The sequence below is a fragment of the Tachypleus tridentatus genome, chromosome 10, assembly GCF_004210375.1.
Source record: "Tachypleus tridentatus isolate NWPU-2018 chromosome 10, ASM421037v1, whole genome shotgun sequence".
Lineage (NCBI taxonomy): Eukaryota > Metazoa > Arthropoda > Merostomata > Xiphosura > Limulidae > Tachypleus > Tachypleus tridentatus.
Window position 1 is genome coordinate 153,659,896 of NC_134834.1, and position 19,070 is coordinate 153,678,965.

General features: G+C 33.8%; 1 protein-coding gene across 3 annotated transcripts in view; it reads left to right on the plus strand.

Moving 5' to 3' along the window:
- The window catches only part of senju (UDP-galactose transporter senju), a 40,075-nt gene that overhangs the window by 2,977 nt on the left and 18,028 nt on the right, over positions 1-19,070 (plus strand). For 2 of the 3 annotated variants that reach the window (XM_076464585.1, XM_076464587.1), the window contains exons 2-4: positions 9,334-9,451; positions 12,198-12,244; positions 14,039-14,178. In XM_076464585.1, coding sequence (XP_076320700.1) covers positions 9,402-9,451; positions 12,198-12,244; positions 14,039-14,178 — 237 coding nt within the window. In that variant the 5' untranslated portion in view covers positions 9,334-9,401. Of the gene's footprint in view, positions 1-8,221; positions 8,271-9,333; positions 9,452-12,197; positions 12,245-14,038; positions 14,179-19,070 lie in introns of those variants that run through there. The other variant, XM_076464586.1, reaches the window with a different exon arrangement.

Sequence of the window (19,070 nt, forward strand, 5' to 3'; positions counted from 1 at the left end):
AAGTCAAAATAATGTAATGTAGGTTCTGATACAGTTCTGATATTCTCAAGATTATCTCTTCTTGTTCAGTGCTTCTCTCCATATGCAAACATTTTCTTAAAACATGCCACAAGCCTCCACTTTCCCCTGTTGGAATCATTATATTCCAGCATGTAAATTATGCATCACTTCTTAACCAATAGTAGCATAATATGCTCATGTGATGTACACGACATCCTTTGCACTAGTCTATCAAACTGTCACATCTTGTTTGGCTGGATTTGAGTTAAGACATACTTTGTGTACCTTGTGCTTCCAGTGTGAGAATTTTGTTTTTCGAAATGGTTACTTTTTTACTTTACTTTCATTGATTCCACCAATTTTTATATTAATATTCATTGGTTCATTCTCATTGCTGTATTTCTGCACTTGAATTTTGTGAACCTTTTCTTGTACAAAGAATTGTGAAGGTCATATTACCAGTTCTCAGCCTCATGGTGAATCTGTCAGCTTTTACACGTTAAATGATCGAATGTTACATGGGTCAGCCTTTGGCTCTAGATGTCACCTAGGTGCAATCTGAATCAGCTGAATTTGTACCGAATGACAACTACTTTAATTGTTCCTGTTTCCAGAGTTTGCCATTCCTTCCTATTCACAGTCTGAAGAATCATTTAGGTGTAATTCAATCTTTACAGGTTTTGTCTCTCAGGTTTGGGTTGTTTTATCTCTTTCTCCCAATCTCTTATTCATCTTGTCCTTTGTTATTACAAGAACAAACTTCCCAACCATTTTTGGTTTTCCTCTCTCTCCTGATATTCAGGTACATGCTCATTAATTTGTCTTGCAGTTAATTGAGAGAATAAGCATGCCTTGCCCCAGAAAAACTTCTTATCAGTTTACTGTTTTTTACCATTGTATGGACTATCCATTTTTAGATCTATTTGGAGGGTGGCTCCCAAATCAAGTGTTAATCTTACATGTGCCCAGTATTGTCACATCTTAGCCTAACTACCTTTTTACAATATCTTTCTTCCATACATCTCCCATCTGTGGTTCTCCACAAAATTTCCTCCATTTTATTCCACATTTCATCTTTGGCTCTGACATTACACATGTGGATTTGTTCTTGCTGCAACCTTATAGATTGGGATGCAGTTTTGGCACAGGTTAATTGACCCTTGACATAACTCAGGGATTTACATCTGGTTTTTTCTTGAGATGTTATGTATTTGATACAGTTCTTGAAACTATCAAGCCTTGGGTCACATCAGTCTGCCGCCAATTCACCCTCACAACTTTTGTAGCCCATTTATCTCAGTCAGAACCTGTTATGTCTCCTATTCCTGTTTGTTCTTCCCCATCCCATCTTTCACCTGTTCCATACAATTGGGGTATTTTTCTTTCCACTTCCTTCAATGATATACCCCTCTGTTGCTACCATTACTGATGACTACCTTGTAGAGGCTTAGCTGTTTGAGTTTCTTCTTTGTTGGTGCCATTTTGTTGAAGATTAGTGGGTGATGCAGGTTTTGTCAGAAGGATTTATCAAGATTCTATTGCTATACCCTGTTTCTCCTTGCCTCAATTTCTTTTATCTTCCTCAGGACTGTTTGACCTGCCAGTATTTGTCAGAAGTGGTTCGAGAATTGATTTTACAGTGGACAATAAAAACCATTTCTCATTCTTTCAGGAGTTTTTATTCCCAACTTTTCATTGTCCACAGAAAATCAGGGATTGGTGGCTGGCACTTAATTTATCTTGTCTCAACAGCTTCATTACACTACCCAAGTTTGCCATGGAGCCTTTTCTTATCCTGAGATGGGCATTTTCCCTCTGGTTGTGGATAATGAAAAGGATGCCTTTAATGCTTGCAGGCAAATCCAGATAACACATCAGTCTTACCCTCACCTTTGGTTTGTCTATCTTGGGTTGGTTTACCAATTTTGGGTTTCTTATTTGGATGTTTTTTGGCATCATATGTGTTATATCAAAATGTCTGGGCTTTTGCTTATCATTTTCATGTTCTGGAGCTGCAATTTAATTATTACTTGGACGTCTGACCTCTTCCAAACAGGAATCAGCCACCCTTACTTACCATCTCTTTTCTGCTGTAACTCAACTGGGCTGATTGATCAAATTGAAGAAGTCAATCCTTCAACCCATATGGGAGTCTTTTTCAACATGAATATTGGCTGTGCACTGCCTTCTCCTTTATGTCATTGTTCAATGTAACTTTTGGTCCACCATGTATTCATGGCAGCTCAGTTACTAACTGTTTGGGAGGTTCTATTGTTGTTGGAGAAGTGGTCCTCCATGACTGGCTGTGTCCATATGAGATCCCTTCTGTGGACACTTCACAAATGATGGAACCTTGCTCAGGAACTTTTTTCCACCCCTGTTTCTCTTCTTCTTTTTGTGCAAGATGATCTACAGTAGTGGCTGGATAAAGCTCATTCATACATCAGTGGGCATGCCATTTCCTCCACCATGAAGATGGAAAGCATAGGTCATTCACTAGGAAGCTTTGAGCAATTGGTCTGCAGGTAAAACCATGTTGGATACTAGTGTTCTCAAAGTTTGATATGTATATCAGACATTGAATCACTTCCTTCTTCTCACTTGTCATTGTTTGGTGATGGTTCGGTCAGACAGTTCTGCTGTGGTGGCACATATAAACCACCAAGGGAACACCTGGTTTAGAGACCAATGTTTTTGGATGTTCAGTCTAATATTATGGGTCCGTGCTTATCACATTTGTTTTATAGCATGTCATGCCATGTGCTTTCATTCCAGTTGAGGATTGTCTTTCATATCCTGACCAAATATATTCAATAAATTGGGCATTAGATCTGTTCATTTTTAGAGGTTTTTGCCATTGGTGAGTTTTTATATTTTCCAAGTGAATGCCTTTTTCAAGGGCCCTAGTACCAAGTTATACTGCATTCACATGCTTTGGAGATCGATGACTTCAGCCAAGATTGGCTACATAAGTATTTTTATGTGTACCCTCCCATCCAGTTGCTTCATTGGGTGATTTATCATCCACTCCACTTTTTGTTGGATTCTTCCGATTGCTCCCTATTGGTCACCTCAACCTTGGTTTCGAAGGTTACAGTGACTGCTTTTATCCCTACCTATCACTCTTTCATTTTTTCCTTCCCTTTCTCAACCTTAGTTTCATATTTTGTTTCTCAGCCTACATGACCTGGGTCTTCACAACTTCTTTTGTTTGCTTCTTGGTGAAATGATCTGGTTTCACTCATCAAGTTGTTACCTTTGTTAGTTAATACCATACAGCCATCTTATGGGGAAATATTCCAATGCAAATGGCTAATCTTACACTGTTGGTCTTCTAATAGGGGGCTCATGTTGATGAATTTTTTACTTGGCTTATAAACCATGGGTCTTCAGTCTCCTCTCTTTCCAAATCTTGGGTAGCCTTATGCCTTTGTTTTTCCTAAAACTGTCTGGTTTTTACTTCTTACCTTGTTCTAACCGTTCTTATGTGTTCTTTACAGATATGTCATCCTCTCAGGCATTCTGTCCTTTTGGTTTGGACATTAATGTGACCCTACATTCATCTATTTTACCTCAGTTTGAACAACTTGTGTTCCATGTTTCATTTGTCCCTTAAAACAAGTACTTGATTAAAAAAAAAAGTAATAAAAAGTAATCTTATTGTAAAAGCTGTTTATCAGGAGTGGCCAAACTTGCTTAACATAAGAACCACATATGATAAATTTCAGATATTTGAGAGCTACAAAACACAAACATATTACACACGTTTCCATTGTCACATATACATTTTGTTGCATAAATTGTATGTAAATATTAAGAAATACATGTAAGTAATAATATTTATTCATGTATGTAGTTTTTAAATTGTTAATTTGTATTTGTTTCAATAACCACAAAGTACATAATATATATACCAAATGTTTTCAAAACCCTGGCTGATTATTGTTTTAACTATATTTAATATGGTAATGAACTACAGAAACATCTTAGAAAAATATTCAAATTTGCATTTCATTAACATTAAATGAGACTGCCAAGAATAAAAATAAAAGGGGTAAAAACATATTTTTAATGAAATTATTTGTCTTAGTAAATATCTGGTCAAAACATGGAGGAAAATATGTAAAACAATAAAATTAGATATTTTAATCAGATACCACCTTACAAAATTTTAGTCTTATCATAATATTTTTCTGACACAAACAAACATTGATACAATTATCAGGCTGTTTACTGCTAGTAGAGGTTTTGTGAGTTTCTTGGTTGTGAGTTGTTGAAATTCTGGCTGGTATGTTGTCAAAGCTGTATGAATTAGTTCTGTTAAGTGTTGATTTATAAGGATTGCATGATGCTTTGATTACATGCTTTGATGCTTCATTAAAGAGTATAGTGATTTACAGCAGTATGTTGTGCTGAAAATTGAGATAAGTTGCACACTGGTTTTTCTTCAGGATTTTTTTTTTCTGGAACTTGCATCCAGAACTCAATTATAGAATGGGATTTATGGATTATCTTTAAACCCAGGTCCTCATGTAGTTCTATTAGTTCTATTTCCACAGTAGATGCTTTTGAAACCAGAAGTTTGAGAATTGGGCAACCATCATTGATTACATCAACCATGAATGGATTTACAAGAAAGGTGAAGCAGGGCTTCAGCTTTTGCAAGTTCTCAAACCTGTCTAGGAAATTATCAAGCAGTCCTTATAATTTATCTGTGTATTTTTCCAGTTTGTGCTCTTTTATTTCAATATTAGGGAATGTATTTACTCTACTTTTGAGATTGTGAAGGTAACTGAAGTTTCTTGATATGTCTCTTTGAAAAAGTCTTATTTTATTCTGAAAGATGAAAACTGTTTCAGTAAGATCAGAAACAATTTAATCCTTCCTCTGGAGTGCTAACTTGAGAGTTTGTAGATGATTCATTATGTCAGTAAGGAACATTAGATCTCACATCCATTTATCATTTCCCAGTTGAGGATAGAATCACTTCTTTTCTTCAAAAAAAGTAATAATAAGCTCCAACAGATCCACAAACCTATTTAAGACATTGCTGGTTGACAGTCACCTTACAATGCAGTAGAAAGAGACATCACTGGATTTATCATCAAGCTCCAATTCTTCAGTAACATTTTTGAACTGTTGGTGGGTCTTCCCATTTAAGCATATGAAATTGACAATTTCAAGAACAAATTTTGTAACTTCTTCATATTTGAAGTTTCTGGCTGGAAAGTTGGGATCACTTTTCAGAAGTGCAATTAATCCTGTATTTTTCCCCACCATTGCAGGTGCTCTATCTGTTGCAATACTGATGAGTATCCAGTGGAATATCAGCATTTGTTAAGGCTCTGTCAAGTGCATTTTTAATGTCAACACCATGGATTATTTCTTTCAGTGCCATTAAGTCCAACATTTCTTCTTTCACAGTTACATCAGAGGAAACATAAGGAACAAATACTGTCTGTTGTGAATTGTTTTGTATGTCTGTAGATTCATCAAGGGCTAAGCTGAATGCAAGATAATTCTTTAAATCATTTTGCCATTTTGCTTGCAACATCAGCAATGATTTGGGAGAATGCCTCTCCGTAGTGTGGCGTAAAGCTGGTGTTTGTGTTATTAGTTGCCGAAGTTTTGTGTTATTTGGATCTAACACTGCAACAACTTTAGCTGTATTCTTCTTAACAAATTCACCATCAGAATATGGGAGATTAGCACAAGCAATATTCCATGATATAACAAAACTAGCTTCAGTCACTGTATCAACTTCCTTACTGAACATTGTCAACAGTGTTTGCTGGCTATTTCATGATGATTTTAACATAGTTAACTTGTTTTTTTGTAGTTCTGATTTAGGTGGATAATCAGGTGCAAATATTTTGTGGTTTGTTTCTTAGAAGCATTTCAAGTTACTGGCTTAGTAATCACTGAGTAGCACATTGCAGGTAAGACACAAGAGTTTACCTTCTTTAACAGTGAATGCAAAATCTTTCTCCCACTCTGGCTTAAAATTTCTGTTTTCATCTTCATACTTTTGTTTCTTATAATTTGATAGCACCATCTTGCTTACAAAATTTTCACAGACACTTTTAAAATATTAAAGTGAGAAGAAACAGTAAGCCCCAACACTTGCAATGCAACCAAACTCTACAGTGCCCAGTATCACGCTAACACTCTGCTAACTTCACTGCCTGTAACACAGCCACACATACCACGATCGCAAGCACGTCCACTAAAACTAACATTGTCAGCACCAGCTTGTATGATTACCGATTTTCCAGCACAATTCCTTCGTAATCCTAGTTGATCCAAAACTTTTAATCCATGACTCAAATCTAGCATTAAAATTAGGATTTAAAATCTTAAATATATTTACTTGTCATGAACATTAAACTTAATTTTTAATCCAGTGGACTCTCAATCAATACCTGGAAAATAATTATAAAGCTTGAAAAATTTTAATTTACATTTTATGTGAAGTGTGATGCAAAAATGAGCTCAGCCAACATATTTCTGTGAACCTCATATGATATGTCAAAGAGCCGCATGTGGCTCGTGAGCCATGGTTTGGCCACCACTGCTGTATATTATAATAAAATGCTTTATCAAAGTAAAACTATGTAACTACTTGTCACCATATGGTTTTTCTGCACAGTATATTTAGTAAGTATTAGTTTCTATTAACTATCTTACCTATACTAAACATTTTTGTAACAAGTGCAGATATATTTGTAATATGATTTGCTGTTTTCATACACTATATACAAGTAAAGTGTTGTTTAGTGATAACTTTAGTTACTTAAATGAGCTACTGGACATATCTAATAATACAATTGAATCAAATTGTGAGTTCTATGATACATTTGATTGGAAATATAACTAAGAATCTCTGTTTTTTTATATTTGAGATTATTTTATAGGTTTTAGTATATTTAAATAATATATAAATAAGGCAAGACTTTAAAATATTTGTTTGCTGTAACCTGACCAAAAGTCTGAAACTGGGGCCAGTTGAGCTGAGAAATTATTTTTTTCCTAATTTGTGCCATTATATCAATTCATTTAACCAAATTTGCTGTCTATAAATTTTTATCACCCTGTTATGGTTGCAGTATTTTGTTTTAGGAGATACATTTATTTTACAATGATTTGAGAGGGCATCACCCAATTACATTACCAATTGTCAACTCAATGCTTGTTGGTCAATGCATTGAGGTTTGACAATGTGACTTATTTCATTTAAAGGAAACTTCACAGAAAACTAATAAATTTATGACCTAGCAGGGCAGAATTCACTATTGATAAGTATGTATTAACACCACAAGTCTGTTTAGTATATCTGTCTCCAAAAAATGTTATTGTGGATTGAAGATTAGGATCAAAAACAAATTTGTTCTGACTGGAGACTTCTCCATGTGAAGGGATGTACTGTAGATTTACTTTGTGAATGAGATGAAAAGGAAGAACAAACCGTAAAACTGTTGGCAACAGAAAATTTAACTTTGTGAATTAATTTAATAAAAACTTGCAATTTGTCGTTCTTTTGACTAATTTTAAATCAGAAGTATTGATGTTAAGTTTTTGAAAAATTAATTATTTTTAGTTTGATATTTCTGTAATTCTTTTCATAGAATAAATGTTGATAGTAGTTGTATTAATGTGTTAATGCATTGTTTTAGGAGATCACAAAATTAATGGTATTTTCAAAATTTGTTTTGCCAAGCAATTTAACCCTTTCATGATATGTCATGGGTGAAAGGCAATGTCATTGTGTTTGTTTACTTGCATTCAAAACTTTAATGGAACCAGTATTTTATTAATTCAATAAATATTAAATTACAATGTAGATTTTAATTCAAACTCATAATATAATATACAAGTTAGTTTCTTAATTGAAAAGTAAATGTTAATAGAACCCACCTAAATATAGATTTTAGTGAGTATGTTGAATTCAGCACTGATTGAAATTTGATATCTTTTTAGAAATGATACCTCATGTACTCTTGCTACAATATATGGCATGAATAATCAATCAAAAGCTCAGAATGTCTCCCTAGTGGTTTTCTTAGCCATTTTGATAAATATAGCTTAGTTACTAAGCTTGATAAATTGTAGTGGAATTATATGGTATCAGTATAATTATTTATGATTTTTTGGTTATTCAACTGTAAATATAAAAAACTTAAAATCTTTTGTTTGATATCCTCCATGTGCAAAATTTTAAAAGGCTTAGCAAACTATGTCCAGCAGCAAGTGAATTCAAAAGCCATAGCTAGGTGAGATAATTGCTTGTTTACTTCTTTATTTATTGTTCTATTTTGTAAGAAAAATAAGTTTAACTTGTTTCTAAATAGTAATAATCTATATACATGTGTAATGTGTAATGATTTAAGTGTTACTTACTATATAATAAAAAAAAAATACTAGTCCACTAAAGCACAGCTAAGACTGGGTCAGTTTTATATTATTGGATACAGTAATGTGTGCATGTTCACTGCATCAGTGCAAGTAATGTAATGTTATCAAGGCATGACTGGAAGGTTAATATAATAAAATATATATATAGCTTTATGAGACTAAAGCTACCAAGACTTAACATTTGTATTTTTGTGTTAGAATATGTAGTCATTCTAGCATGAAAAAAGCATAAATTGTATGTATTTCCTTTTTCTTGAGGTTGGTCAAGTGACAGACCAAACACAGAGTGTAGAAAAAAATCACATAAAATATAAAGTCTTACTGAAAACAAGTGTTTAAAATGTATTTAGAAGGTTTCAGAAATTACATCAATAATAGATGTTTGGGATGAAGAATAGTTTTTTTAATGTTATTTTAATCATAACGTGAAATCACTTTGCACTCAAACTAATAACAAAAACTATTTTCACAAAGAACTCTTTAGTGAAAATATTTCATTAAAAAATCTAAATTTTTGTGTATGAAAAGCTTGTGATCTTTACTAAAAGTTTGCCAAATTTTGTGAAAATACATGTTATATCAAATGTTATAGGGTAAATAATTAATGTGTGCAAATGTTCAGTGAATTTCTGTATATTATATTGAGCCTGTTGTGAAAAAACGTCCAATCTACTAACACTTTAAATCAGTTAAAGGTTACAGCAAACCAAAGTATTTTTAAGCCTGGCCTAAAAACTGTAATATTTATGCATTTTCTGTGTAAAGTGAGTTTTTAACCAAATATATTCTAAAAATTATGAAATTTTTTGTAGCATTTATTTTAACATTTAGAAAGTACACATTTTAAATTTGCTTGAATGAAAAGAAATGTATTTTTGTTATTGTTGGAAAATTGTTTCATTATAAATTTCACTTTTCTAGGAATACTGGTGGCTTCAACGAAAAATGCTGACAACAAGTATAGCTACAATACTACAACCGTTGTTCTTATGACAGAGTGCTTAAAATTGCTAGTGTCTACTGTCATCTATTTAAAAGAGTATGTTAATATTTTTTAATTCTTTAGGTATTGCTTAACATAGTAAGTTATTCCCAATCTGTAGGATTCTACAAGTTTTCCTATGCCATTGTTAAAAAGTTGAATGAAACTTCTTTAGTTACATAAATACATATAAAAAGGGTGACACACTGATAGTAAAATTTTAAATACCAGCATTTAAAATCTGAAAAGGCTGAATAACTGGTGACATGGTCAAACTGTGGCTTGAAGTAGGGCTATTTTTAGCTATTTTTTTACAGGAGATCTAATAGACTTTTAATTACAACAATTGCTGATTTATTAACTGATATGTTATAGGAAATTTGAAAACAAAATTCAGCTTTGTATCATATCAAGTCTTAGAGCTATGGCTTATTACATAAACCAATGTTTTTTACGATTTTGGGTTTTCAGGTGATTTTACAGCCTCACTATGAAAATCCTAAGAGAGATAACTTGGTTTGAGACCATTTTTGAATTCTGTGATATTAATTCAGTCAGTGTAGCAAATTTCAACCTTCTACTACTATTACTCCTGCAACTTAAAGCAGCCAAAGTTGCCTGAAAATGAATTCGTCAAAAAAAAAAATTACAGGGCTGTAAATCAGAAACTATTAGAGATATTGATCTAATCTTTGGCGATGTTTCATTATATGGGTAGATGAGCACGTGAATTTTTTCAATGCATTCTGTGGTGGCACCTGCAGTCCCCTGGATGATTTGACATGGAATGACCCAAGTACTTTTAGTCAACATTTTACTCAGTAGAGTTTTTACAAAATGTAGTTAACAATATTACACAAGAAGAAAAAAACTTTGACACTTGAATGATGCAGTTTGCTCGTGTTAACATTTGTTCTATGCCAATTAAAGTGACCTTTATGAATATGAATGTACCTTGTGGTGATGAAGAATTATAATGCTATTAAAGACATTATATATAATGCTATTGTAGACATTCTGGATGTTTTATCAGCAGGTCTGATTCTCTGTATGAAATTTCCTGTATGTATAATTAGAATTTACAGTTTAGTGATTTTAAGGTATCATCCGGTTAGCTTATGAAGAAATAAAACTAGTGAACTCAAATATTGTCTGTAACATGATCAATTGATAAATATATGTTCACATGAATTAAAAGATTTTAATACTTGTGATTAACTTGTGGATTCAAAGCACATACAAAAATAATAGCTTGTTTTGGATCAGTTAATGATTTTATTAATGTATTTACTACAGTGGTTGGCATTAGAAAGATTTATACTTTTTCTTTTTCCTGTATGCACATAAAAAAATATTATATTTATAACTGTTCAACAGTATACCTGTTGAAGAATATTCTTTATATTTTACCACAGTGAATGTGTTCCTTCTGTGTATTAAAAGTCTGTAATGTTTATGTTGTATTTATGTTTTCGTGAGTTGAAAGAGTCTAATCAATGTTTTTGATAATGTGTAAATAAATAAAAACTGGCATGATGGATCATATTGAAACTGTGCAGTATGATATTTAAACAAACATTGACTTAACATACAGCTTGTTTTCATTAAACAATACATGAAAAATGTTTTGTAATTTTACATATTATTATAGGTGATAAACTAGTGATAAATCACAAGCATAGTTCAAATAGTCAATTTGTCAGGGAAGAATCAAAAATTTCATTCTGGCCCAGATGTGGGAATCATGCCAATCTAGTTCTTGATAGATATAATTTGTAAACTACCTGTTGCTTCTCCCAACTTGGCTGTTGATAACCATATAAATCATTTGTTATACTTCACAACCTTGATTTTGATAATTTATATTGTAAACTACTTGTTTCTCCCAAGTTAACTGTTGGTAACATATATGATAAATCATTTTTAGCATATCGAAAAATTACATTTTCATTAAAGGAAAATGTTAACTTCCTCATTTTCAAAAGTGTAGGTGTATGTGCCAAGGCCATCTTTGTATTCAGATTTGTTTGTGAGGTTTGGCTTTTTTTTGACAATTCCAATTTGCCACCATTATAAGGGGAGTGATTTATCTTCAGTATGACCTTGAATTTTTTACTACATTTATGAAAAGGGAATTGGTTAATCCTTGGAAGGATGGGTGGCAAATAGATGCAGTTGTCTTGAATTTTTTTAAGGAACTTCTTCCACTGAGAGAAAATTAAAAGAATGTGTCAAAAAATTGTATGTCTCAACAAAAACATGTTTTTAATTGTATCACTATGACGCCTGCAGTTTAGTTCATTGAAGTTCACTGAACTTCATCAGTGTGTTCTTACAGCTTGTTCATTCATAAATGTTTGCTCAGTCATTTATAAACAATATTTACTTCATTTTATTATAAATAATATAATTAGTATTTTGTATATGATCAACCATCACTTTTGTTTGTGTATTGCATATTCTGTAGTTAATAGGTAGTATTAAAATGTACATGATTTAATTATAAAATTTAATTTTGAGAGCTCTCCTCCTACAGAATTTATCTCAGACCTCCCATGTTCTTAAACCCTGGTTTTTGGTAAACATTCAGTATTTATACTAAAATATTTGATCAAAATCAAATGAAAAGTTTTTAAGTTATAGAATATATGCTCATTTACAAGAATGGAATTTTTTTTGACAAATAGTGTTTTTCTACAATATGAATAATTCATTACACTGATAGGAAATTTTATATGGTTTTAAGAGGTAATAAAACAATAGTATTACATTATCAAAAAAGAAATGTGACTTTTTTTTTCAGCAATTCTGTTCATCAGTTGTTTCATGATACATTTAAGAACTTCCGAGGTGAGTTGTTTGAAATTCTGTATTTATTTCTTGGTAGGTTAACCTGTTACTAGTATAACTGTAGTTAATTTAAAAGATCTCTTGTGATTTATGATAAAAAATATACTTATGCAACCATCTTGCCCTTGATCATCCTGAGGATCTGTGACCACAAGTGTTAAAAGCCCTGATCCTTTTGCCATAATTCAGTTGTAATGTGGTGATTTGCAGTTGCAGATAGCACCAAAACTTTACCTTTTATGGATGAGTTTACAGTATTTTCTTATGTAAAATTTTCCTATTTTGCTATTATGAAAGCATGGGAAGGAAGAACAGGCTATTCCACAATGAGCTATCAGTTGTATGTTGGAGGTAGTGAAGTAAGTTAATCAACTTGTTACTGAAAGTAATTGAAAAACATTGTGGTTATTTCAGACTAAAGTAAAATCCACCCTTGGAACTATAAACGAAATAATTTATGTGGAGTAAGGTCTACAAAAATGAAATGACAGCTTTACTCACAAACTTTTCCCAAAATATTACATGAATGTAAAACAAAATGGTATCTGTTTTGTGAAAAAAAAAGTCACATTGAATGAAGAATATCTTTACTTAATTGTCTGCAAGATCTTGGCAAGTTAGAATGATGTTGCTGGTAATACGTTTCCAAAATAGTAAATAGAAAGGTTTTGTAAGGGATATATGGTGACTAAAGATTACAACTATAATGGTAATGGAATATCAAGAACATTTCCATAGTGAACTCTGCTTGTTACCAGGATAAACTGCTGAATTTCTTACACTGTGAGGAAATTCCATCTTTGGAAGGAATGGATGTCAGTGAGGTATGGCACTATAAAGACAAAGCTTCAAACTTCACCTCCATTTTCATCTGCCAGTTCTGGTGCAAAACACAACAATGCTCACAAACATCTTCCACAAACTTCTGTATCTTTGGATTGTTCAAATAAGTTCTCAAAAGTTCCTTGTATGGTTGATGGATTTTGTAAAGAAGGTATTATTCAAAAGTTACCTATGTTGGAAATTGCAGAGCAACAGTCCATTATTCAGTAGCATTACATATAACACCATCAGTAGTGTGAGGTAGAGCTGTAAGGCTTAGAAGTACTCACTTTTAGATCATTAACACTTCTTATATAAAATGTTTGTCATGAAAGTAGTGTAGAAGCAGTCTTTCTGATGAAATTATTTTACCACGTGTTTACAAATCAGCTACAAATAAACTGTTGGATACCAGCATTTATTGATTTTTGTTGTTTTACACCATATTGATATGCCTCTGTAGTTTGTAGTTTTTAAATATATATATTTGAAATTCTTATGTCAGTCCTAGGTTGGAAACAGCATTTTATTATTCTTTGATACAAAACTAAAATTCTGAATTCATATTTCAGTTTTTAGGTATTCTAGCAGAATAACTTATAAAATTGTTTCAAGAAAATAGGATACATCTAGTTTGTAGATTGTTTAGCAGAACCTCAGATTAAATACATTTTAATTTTTGAGTGAGTGAAAGAAAAAGGAGTGTAATGAAAAAAGATATTTTTCTTGATTTTATTTGAAATCTAAAGCATCTGTCAATAACTTTTTTTAGTTGAAGTCTTAAAGTGATTTACTCAGGTTTGAAGTAACCATTGTACAGTAGTATACTAAAAATTATTTTCATTCATAGGTTACCTCAGGTGATGAATCTGAAAATATGCAGTATTCATTACAAGACATTAAAACTGTTTTATTTCTAATTATAAATAAAGCTTATATTTTCACTAATTACTGGTTTTCTTAATTATTTAGTTCTTCTCTTCTACTTGGTTCCTGCATTCCTCTACTGCCTCTACAATAATCTGGCTTTTATTAACTTGGCTGTATTTGACCCAACAACCTATTATTTGCTACTACAGTTTAGAGTTGTAGTTACAGCAGTTATATTTCAGGTATGTTGCTGTGCTACATGTTGTAATTTTATCATTTTGATAAAAAAATAATCATAGAAAATACTGTTGGATAACTAGTGTTCATATATTTCTAAGATTTAACTAAGGATTCTTTGAAAAAAAAAGGTTGCTCTTAGAACTGTATGTAGTTATAATGGTATTTAACCCATACATTCCAGCAAGGTAGAACATGGAACTTACTTGAATGGTTAGCAAATGCCTGTTGTAGAAACACAAGTGTAGAGGATGACCTGAAGATGAAAGGCAGTAAATTTTCAAAACATTGCTCTCTACACTTATGTTTCTTCAACAGGCAGTTGCTGTCCATTCATCTAAGTTTCATCATGAATACTCTGCCTAAATAATTTATTGGGAACTCGGTTGTTATGAGACCTGTTTTTAGTTATAGAAAAACTGAATCTTTTGTGGGAATAATGTCTATCGATAGTAGTATTTTGACTGAGTTACAAGATTATACAGCAAACTTACTGTAGGAGCTACACGTTATTGCAGATGTATGATACAAAAAATGAAATGAAGAACTTTTTATGGGAGATACACCTATTTATAGTTGTACTTAACCAATGAGCCATACGTGAGAAATAAATTAATTAATGATACTCTACTAAATAATACATCTCACATATGTTTAGTGCTTCCCTCCATATGCAAAACTTTTTGTGTGCTGCAAGCCTTGAGCTGCCACGTACCTCATGACCAAAGTGGTTCAATTGCATCTCACATTTAATTCATCTTGCAACAACTCTACATCAGTAGGAATGTGACACAACCTCCTGATGCATGTAACAACCTATCTCCGATTTTACCAAACTACCAATGATCAAGTGCAGTCATTTTTCAATTGTGTTATTTTCACATGTTCATTTAATTTTTTTTATTTGTGAAGTGATAATGTACTGATTTATTAATTTGCTTCAGTTAGTTTCCTGTAGTAATTTGTTGCAGTAGTAACCTTTATTATTATTTTCTCATATTTGACTTTTTCATGTTTTAAGGTGAATTTTAAAATTAATGTTTAAAAAAAAATATGTTCAGCAATTTTTTGGTGGTAGATTGATTGCTATGAGTTTTCCTTCTCCCAACAGTGTTTGGATTCCTCCTGCATGGTCTAAACCTGTTCAGAATTTTGATATCATTTTTCTCCCTCTTGATTATGCTTTGTCTTCCTGTGCCTATTTCTCTTGGTGTAGATTACTGTGTGTGGTGAAGGGACCTCCTAGGGAAGGTTCTGTTTTTTCAATTTATCTCCTCTGGGATCCACACATCCACCTTCTTGTTTGCTGTGCATGGCAACCTGTGAAGGGAAGGAAAGGATCCTGATGGTTGAGGGGTCCAACCTTAACACACCACCTTGGCCTTGAATTCCTGTAGATGAGAAGATTTGGGGTGGCCACCTTTGGGCCAATCAGATGGTCCACTTGGACTAGGGTCAACCAAGTATCAGTGTTGAATGTTTTCAACAGGTGTTGTGGACATTGTATCAGATGCTGGTGTTTGGGTATAGTGCTCACAAAATCCTGGCATTGCTGCAGTGTTCTTGTTTGGCATTGTAGTGCATTCCCTCATAAGGCTGAATGGTGGGTGGGGTCAGTGGGCAATGAAATATTTCTTTTTTATGGATCCTTCAGATAAAAAATTAAAGTGGTGAAACAAAAGTCCATAGCTAAGTGACCACGTCTTGATGATCTTGAGCAGCAAACCTAATCATCTGTATGGCCTGTTGTATCTCATTTTCTGATATTGCATTCACTTCCAGAAAAATCTTTAGTGCTGATGTCTCCTTTTTTCAATAAAGAAGCTTTGATCTGGTGACATATTTGTGGAAACATCCACATCTCAATATCTCTTTCTTCAATTCCTATCCATTTCTCCCATGTCCAGTTTCTGCTTTCATCTTCTTACCTTTACAGCACTCTTATTGTAGATGTTTAATGTACATCTCTTTCTGAGGCATTCCACCAATCTCCTAGTGGTTTTGTAGGGATACCCTTTCCATCCTTACCTCTACATTAGTGTGATTGTTCTCTTTGGCTCTATCCATTCACACATGGTTTCTTTGCCGTTGAGAACAATCCTATCTTATCACAGGTTCATCTACCTTACATTCATCTTTGTCACTTACAGGTGGTTTTTCTCCATTGATCTGATTTGCCTGAGTGTTTGGTTTCAAATGTGAAATTGTGAAACATGATCCTTGGTTGCTGGATTGTTTCATCCTGATCCCATGACCTCTCCCACAACTGTTTCTCATCGTACAACCTCCTATCCTTTATCAGTTTCTAACACTAGTGGTTCATAATTTTGCCACATGTCTCAATGTCTTCATTATCAGCAGTTCCAATGACTTTCAGGTGGTTTCTGATCTAGTTGGGGCATGTAAAGCTAATTTTGTTCCCTTGTATTTCGTATTCACTGCCAATTCATGGGTGATAAAAGTTTTGCTAGGAGGACATTTTATGCATTTCCTATCCTCCCAATTGTTGTATTCTATACTGATTTTCTTTCCATTAACTCAGAAGCCCATTATTTTTCTCTGTCTGAGACTGTGCAGACCATTTTATTATAGAGAGCTGTCAAGCTTGTTATCCAGCTTTCTCCTGGATTTTGTAATCACCCTTCCCCCAAATCTAGGGATAAGCATTTGATCATCTGTCTGTCCTGCCTTAACCATTTTCTGAATCTATCTTAATTTACCATGGAGTTATTTATCACAGTAAGGTTTTTTTTCTCCAGGACTATGGATGACCATGGTAGTCTTGAACGTCTATCTCCATATTCCTGGTTCAGCATGGTCAGGTGGTTAAGGCACTCGACTCGTAATCTGAGGGTTGCAGGTTCAAATCCCTGTCACATCAAACAAGCTTGCCCTTTCAGCCATGGAGGCATTATAATGTAATGGCTAATTCCATTATTCATTGGTAAAAGAGTAGCCCAAGAGTTGGGAGTGTGTGGTGATGACTAGCTGCCTTTCCTCTAGTCTTACACTGCTAAATTAGGGACGGCAAGCTCAGATAGCCCTCATGAAGCTTTGTGCAAAATTCAAAACCAAAACAAAAACCATATTCCTATTTCTCATCAATCCATATGCTATCTTCAGGTTGTCTGATGTGGGGTTGTGTATCAGTTTTGTACCTGGCCTTTCAGGCTTACTTCAACACCTTATGTATTTGATCAGGTGGTCAAGGCCCTTTCCCAATTTATGCATGCTTAAAGGTCACACTTACACTTCTACATGGATGACTGGCTCCTGTTAGCTCATTGGTTAGAATCTCAGTTTGGAGAAGTCTTTTCTTTTGCCTACCCAGTATCTTTCAACACCCACATCACTAAGGCTTGCTTCATCTCTACTTGATGGTGCTTTCAGTTTTCCATGTACTGAAAGCACCATGTGGATGGTCTTACCTTCTATTCATTATACATAAATCCACAACAGACAGTTGCCATTCATTCAGTATAGTTTGGTCATGCATACTCTGTGTAAACAATCTATTAGAGAACTTAATTGTATTGGTACCTATTTATGGTTGTCACATTTTATTTTGCATTCTTATCTGCAGTCAAATCACTGTTCATGCACATGAGGTTCTGTTACTTATGGGGACTTGGGCTTCTATGGAAAACCTTATTTCTTTTGGTTGGGTACATAAGCATTTTTTTCAGTGGACTCTGTGTGGCCAATAGAATTCCTTTGTCTCTGAACTTATTCTTCCTCCTTCCTTTACCAACAGTCTGTTTCGTTTGAACAAGGACAACAACAACAGAAGTATATTTGCATCTTTTCACAGATGCATCTCTTCGAGGTTGGGGAGCGTGAATCTATCAGCAGGAGGTTTTTAGGTAATTGTCTCGGATTTAAATGTCTTACCATATCAACACTTTTGACACTCAGGTTTGTAGATGGCTATGCAATTTGTGGGTAGTCCTCATCTGGATGCTTTTGCCACTTTACTCGCACACCAAATTTCTTCTTTTTTGGTCTCTTATTTCTTATCATCAGGCCCTGGCAGTGAATGTTCTCAGTCAGAACTGGACTAAATAGTACCTTTTGCATTCCTTCTGAATTTGTAGATCTCATTGTACAGTTCTTCCAGATTGTTAGGTCAGTATTGTTTTTCACTCCCTTCCACATCATTTATTCAAACATTTGTCCTCATGTTTGATGTTTCTCCTATTCATTCAGTTTTATTCCTACTCTTGTTAGTCTGTGGGCATCATTGGTGTGATATATTTGCTACTTACATTTCATCACAAATATGCCCATTCTGGAATAAACTAACCCATGGTAAAGCAGAAGGGGATAGCTGCTCATTCTGTCTGTTCCTTTGATTGAATAAATCAGGAGCAGTCTACTTTTCAACATTGGGTTTTCATGGTATCCCAATGTACTGTCTCTTTTGTTGATATTCCTCCAGATTCTCCACTTTGTTTTATCCCCCCCCTATTCTTCTAGTGGAGTATGAGAGTCCAGTTCAGAGCTGCTAAGGGCTGTGGACCATAGAGGAGTTCTTCTGAATGTGATCACTTCCTTTCAGTAGATAGGATGGCAGTATTCTGGAGGTATAGGGTCCCAGTGGTTAATATTGCACCCTGCTTTTGTGTGGTTCTGTTTGGAAGCTGAGTTTGCATGTATTATTTTCTATATGCAGTCCCCTTCGGTGTGGATTTCTGTACGTGGTGATGGGACCTCCCAGGGAAAGTTCTGTTCTTTCAGTTTACCAGGTAATCCTCTGGGATCTAAACATCCACCCACATGTTTGCTGTGAGTGGTGACCCATGAAGGGGAGGAGAAGATCCTGGTGGTTGAGGGGTCCAATCCCAACACACTACTTTGGCCTTGAATTCCTGTAGACGGGCAGCCTTTGGGTGGCTCC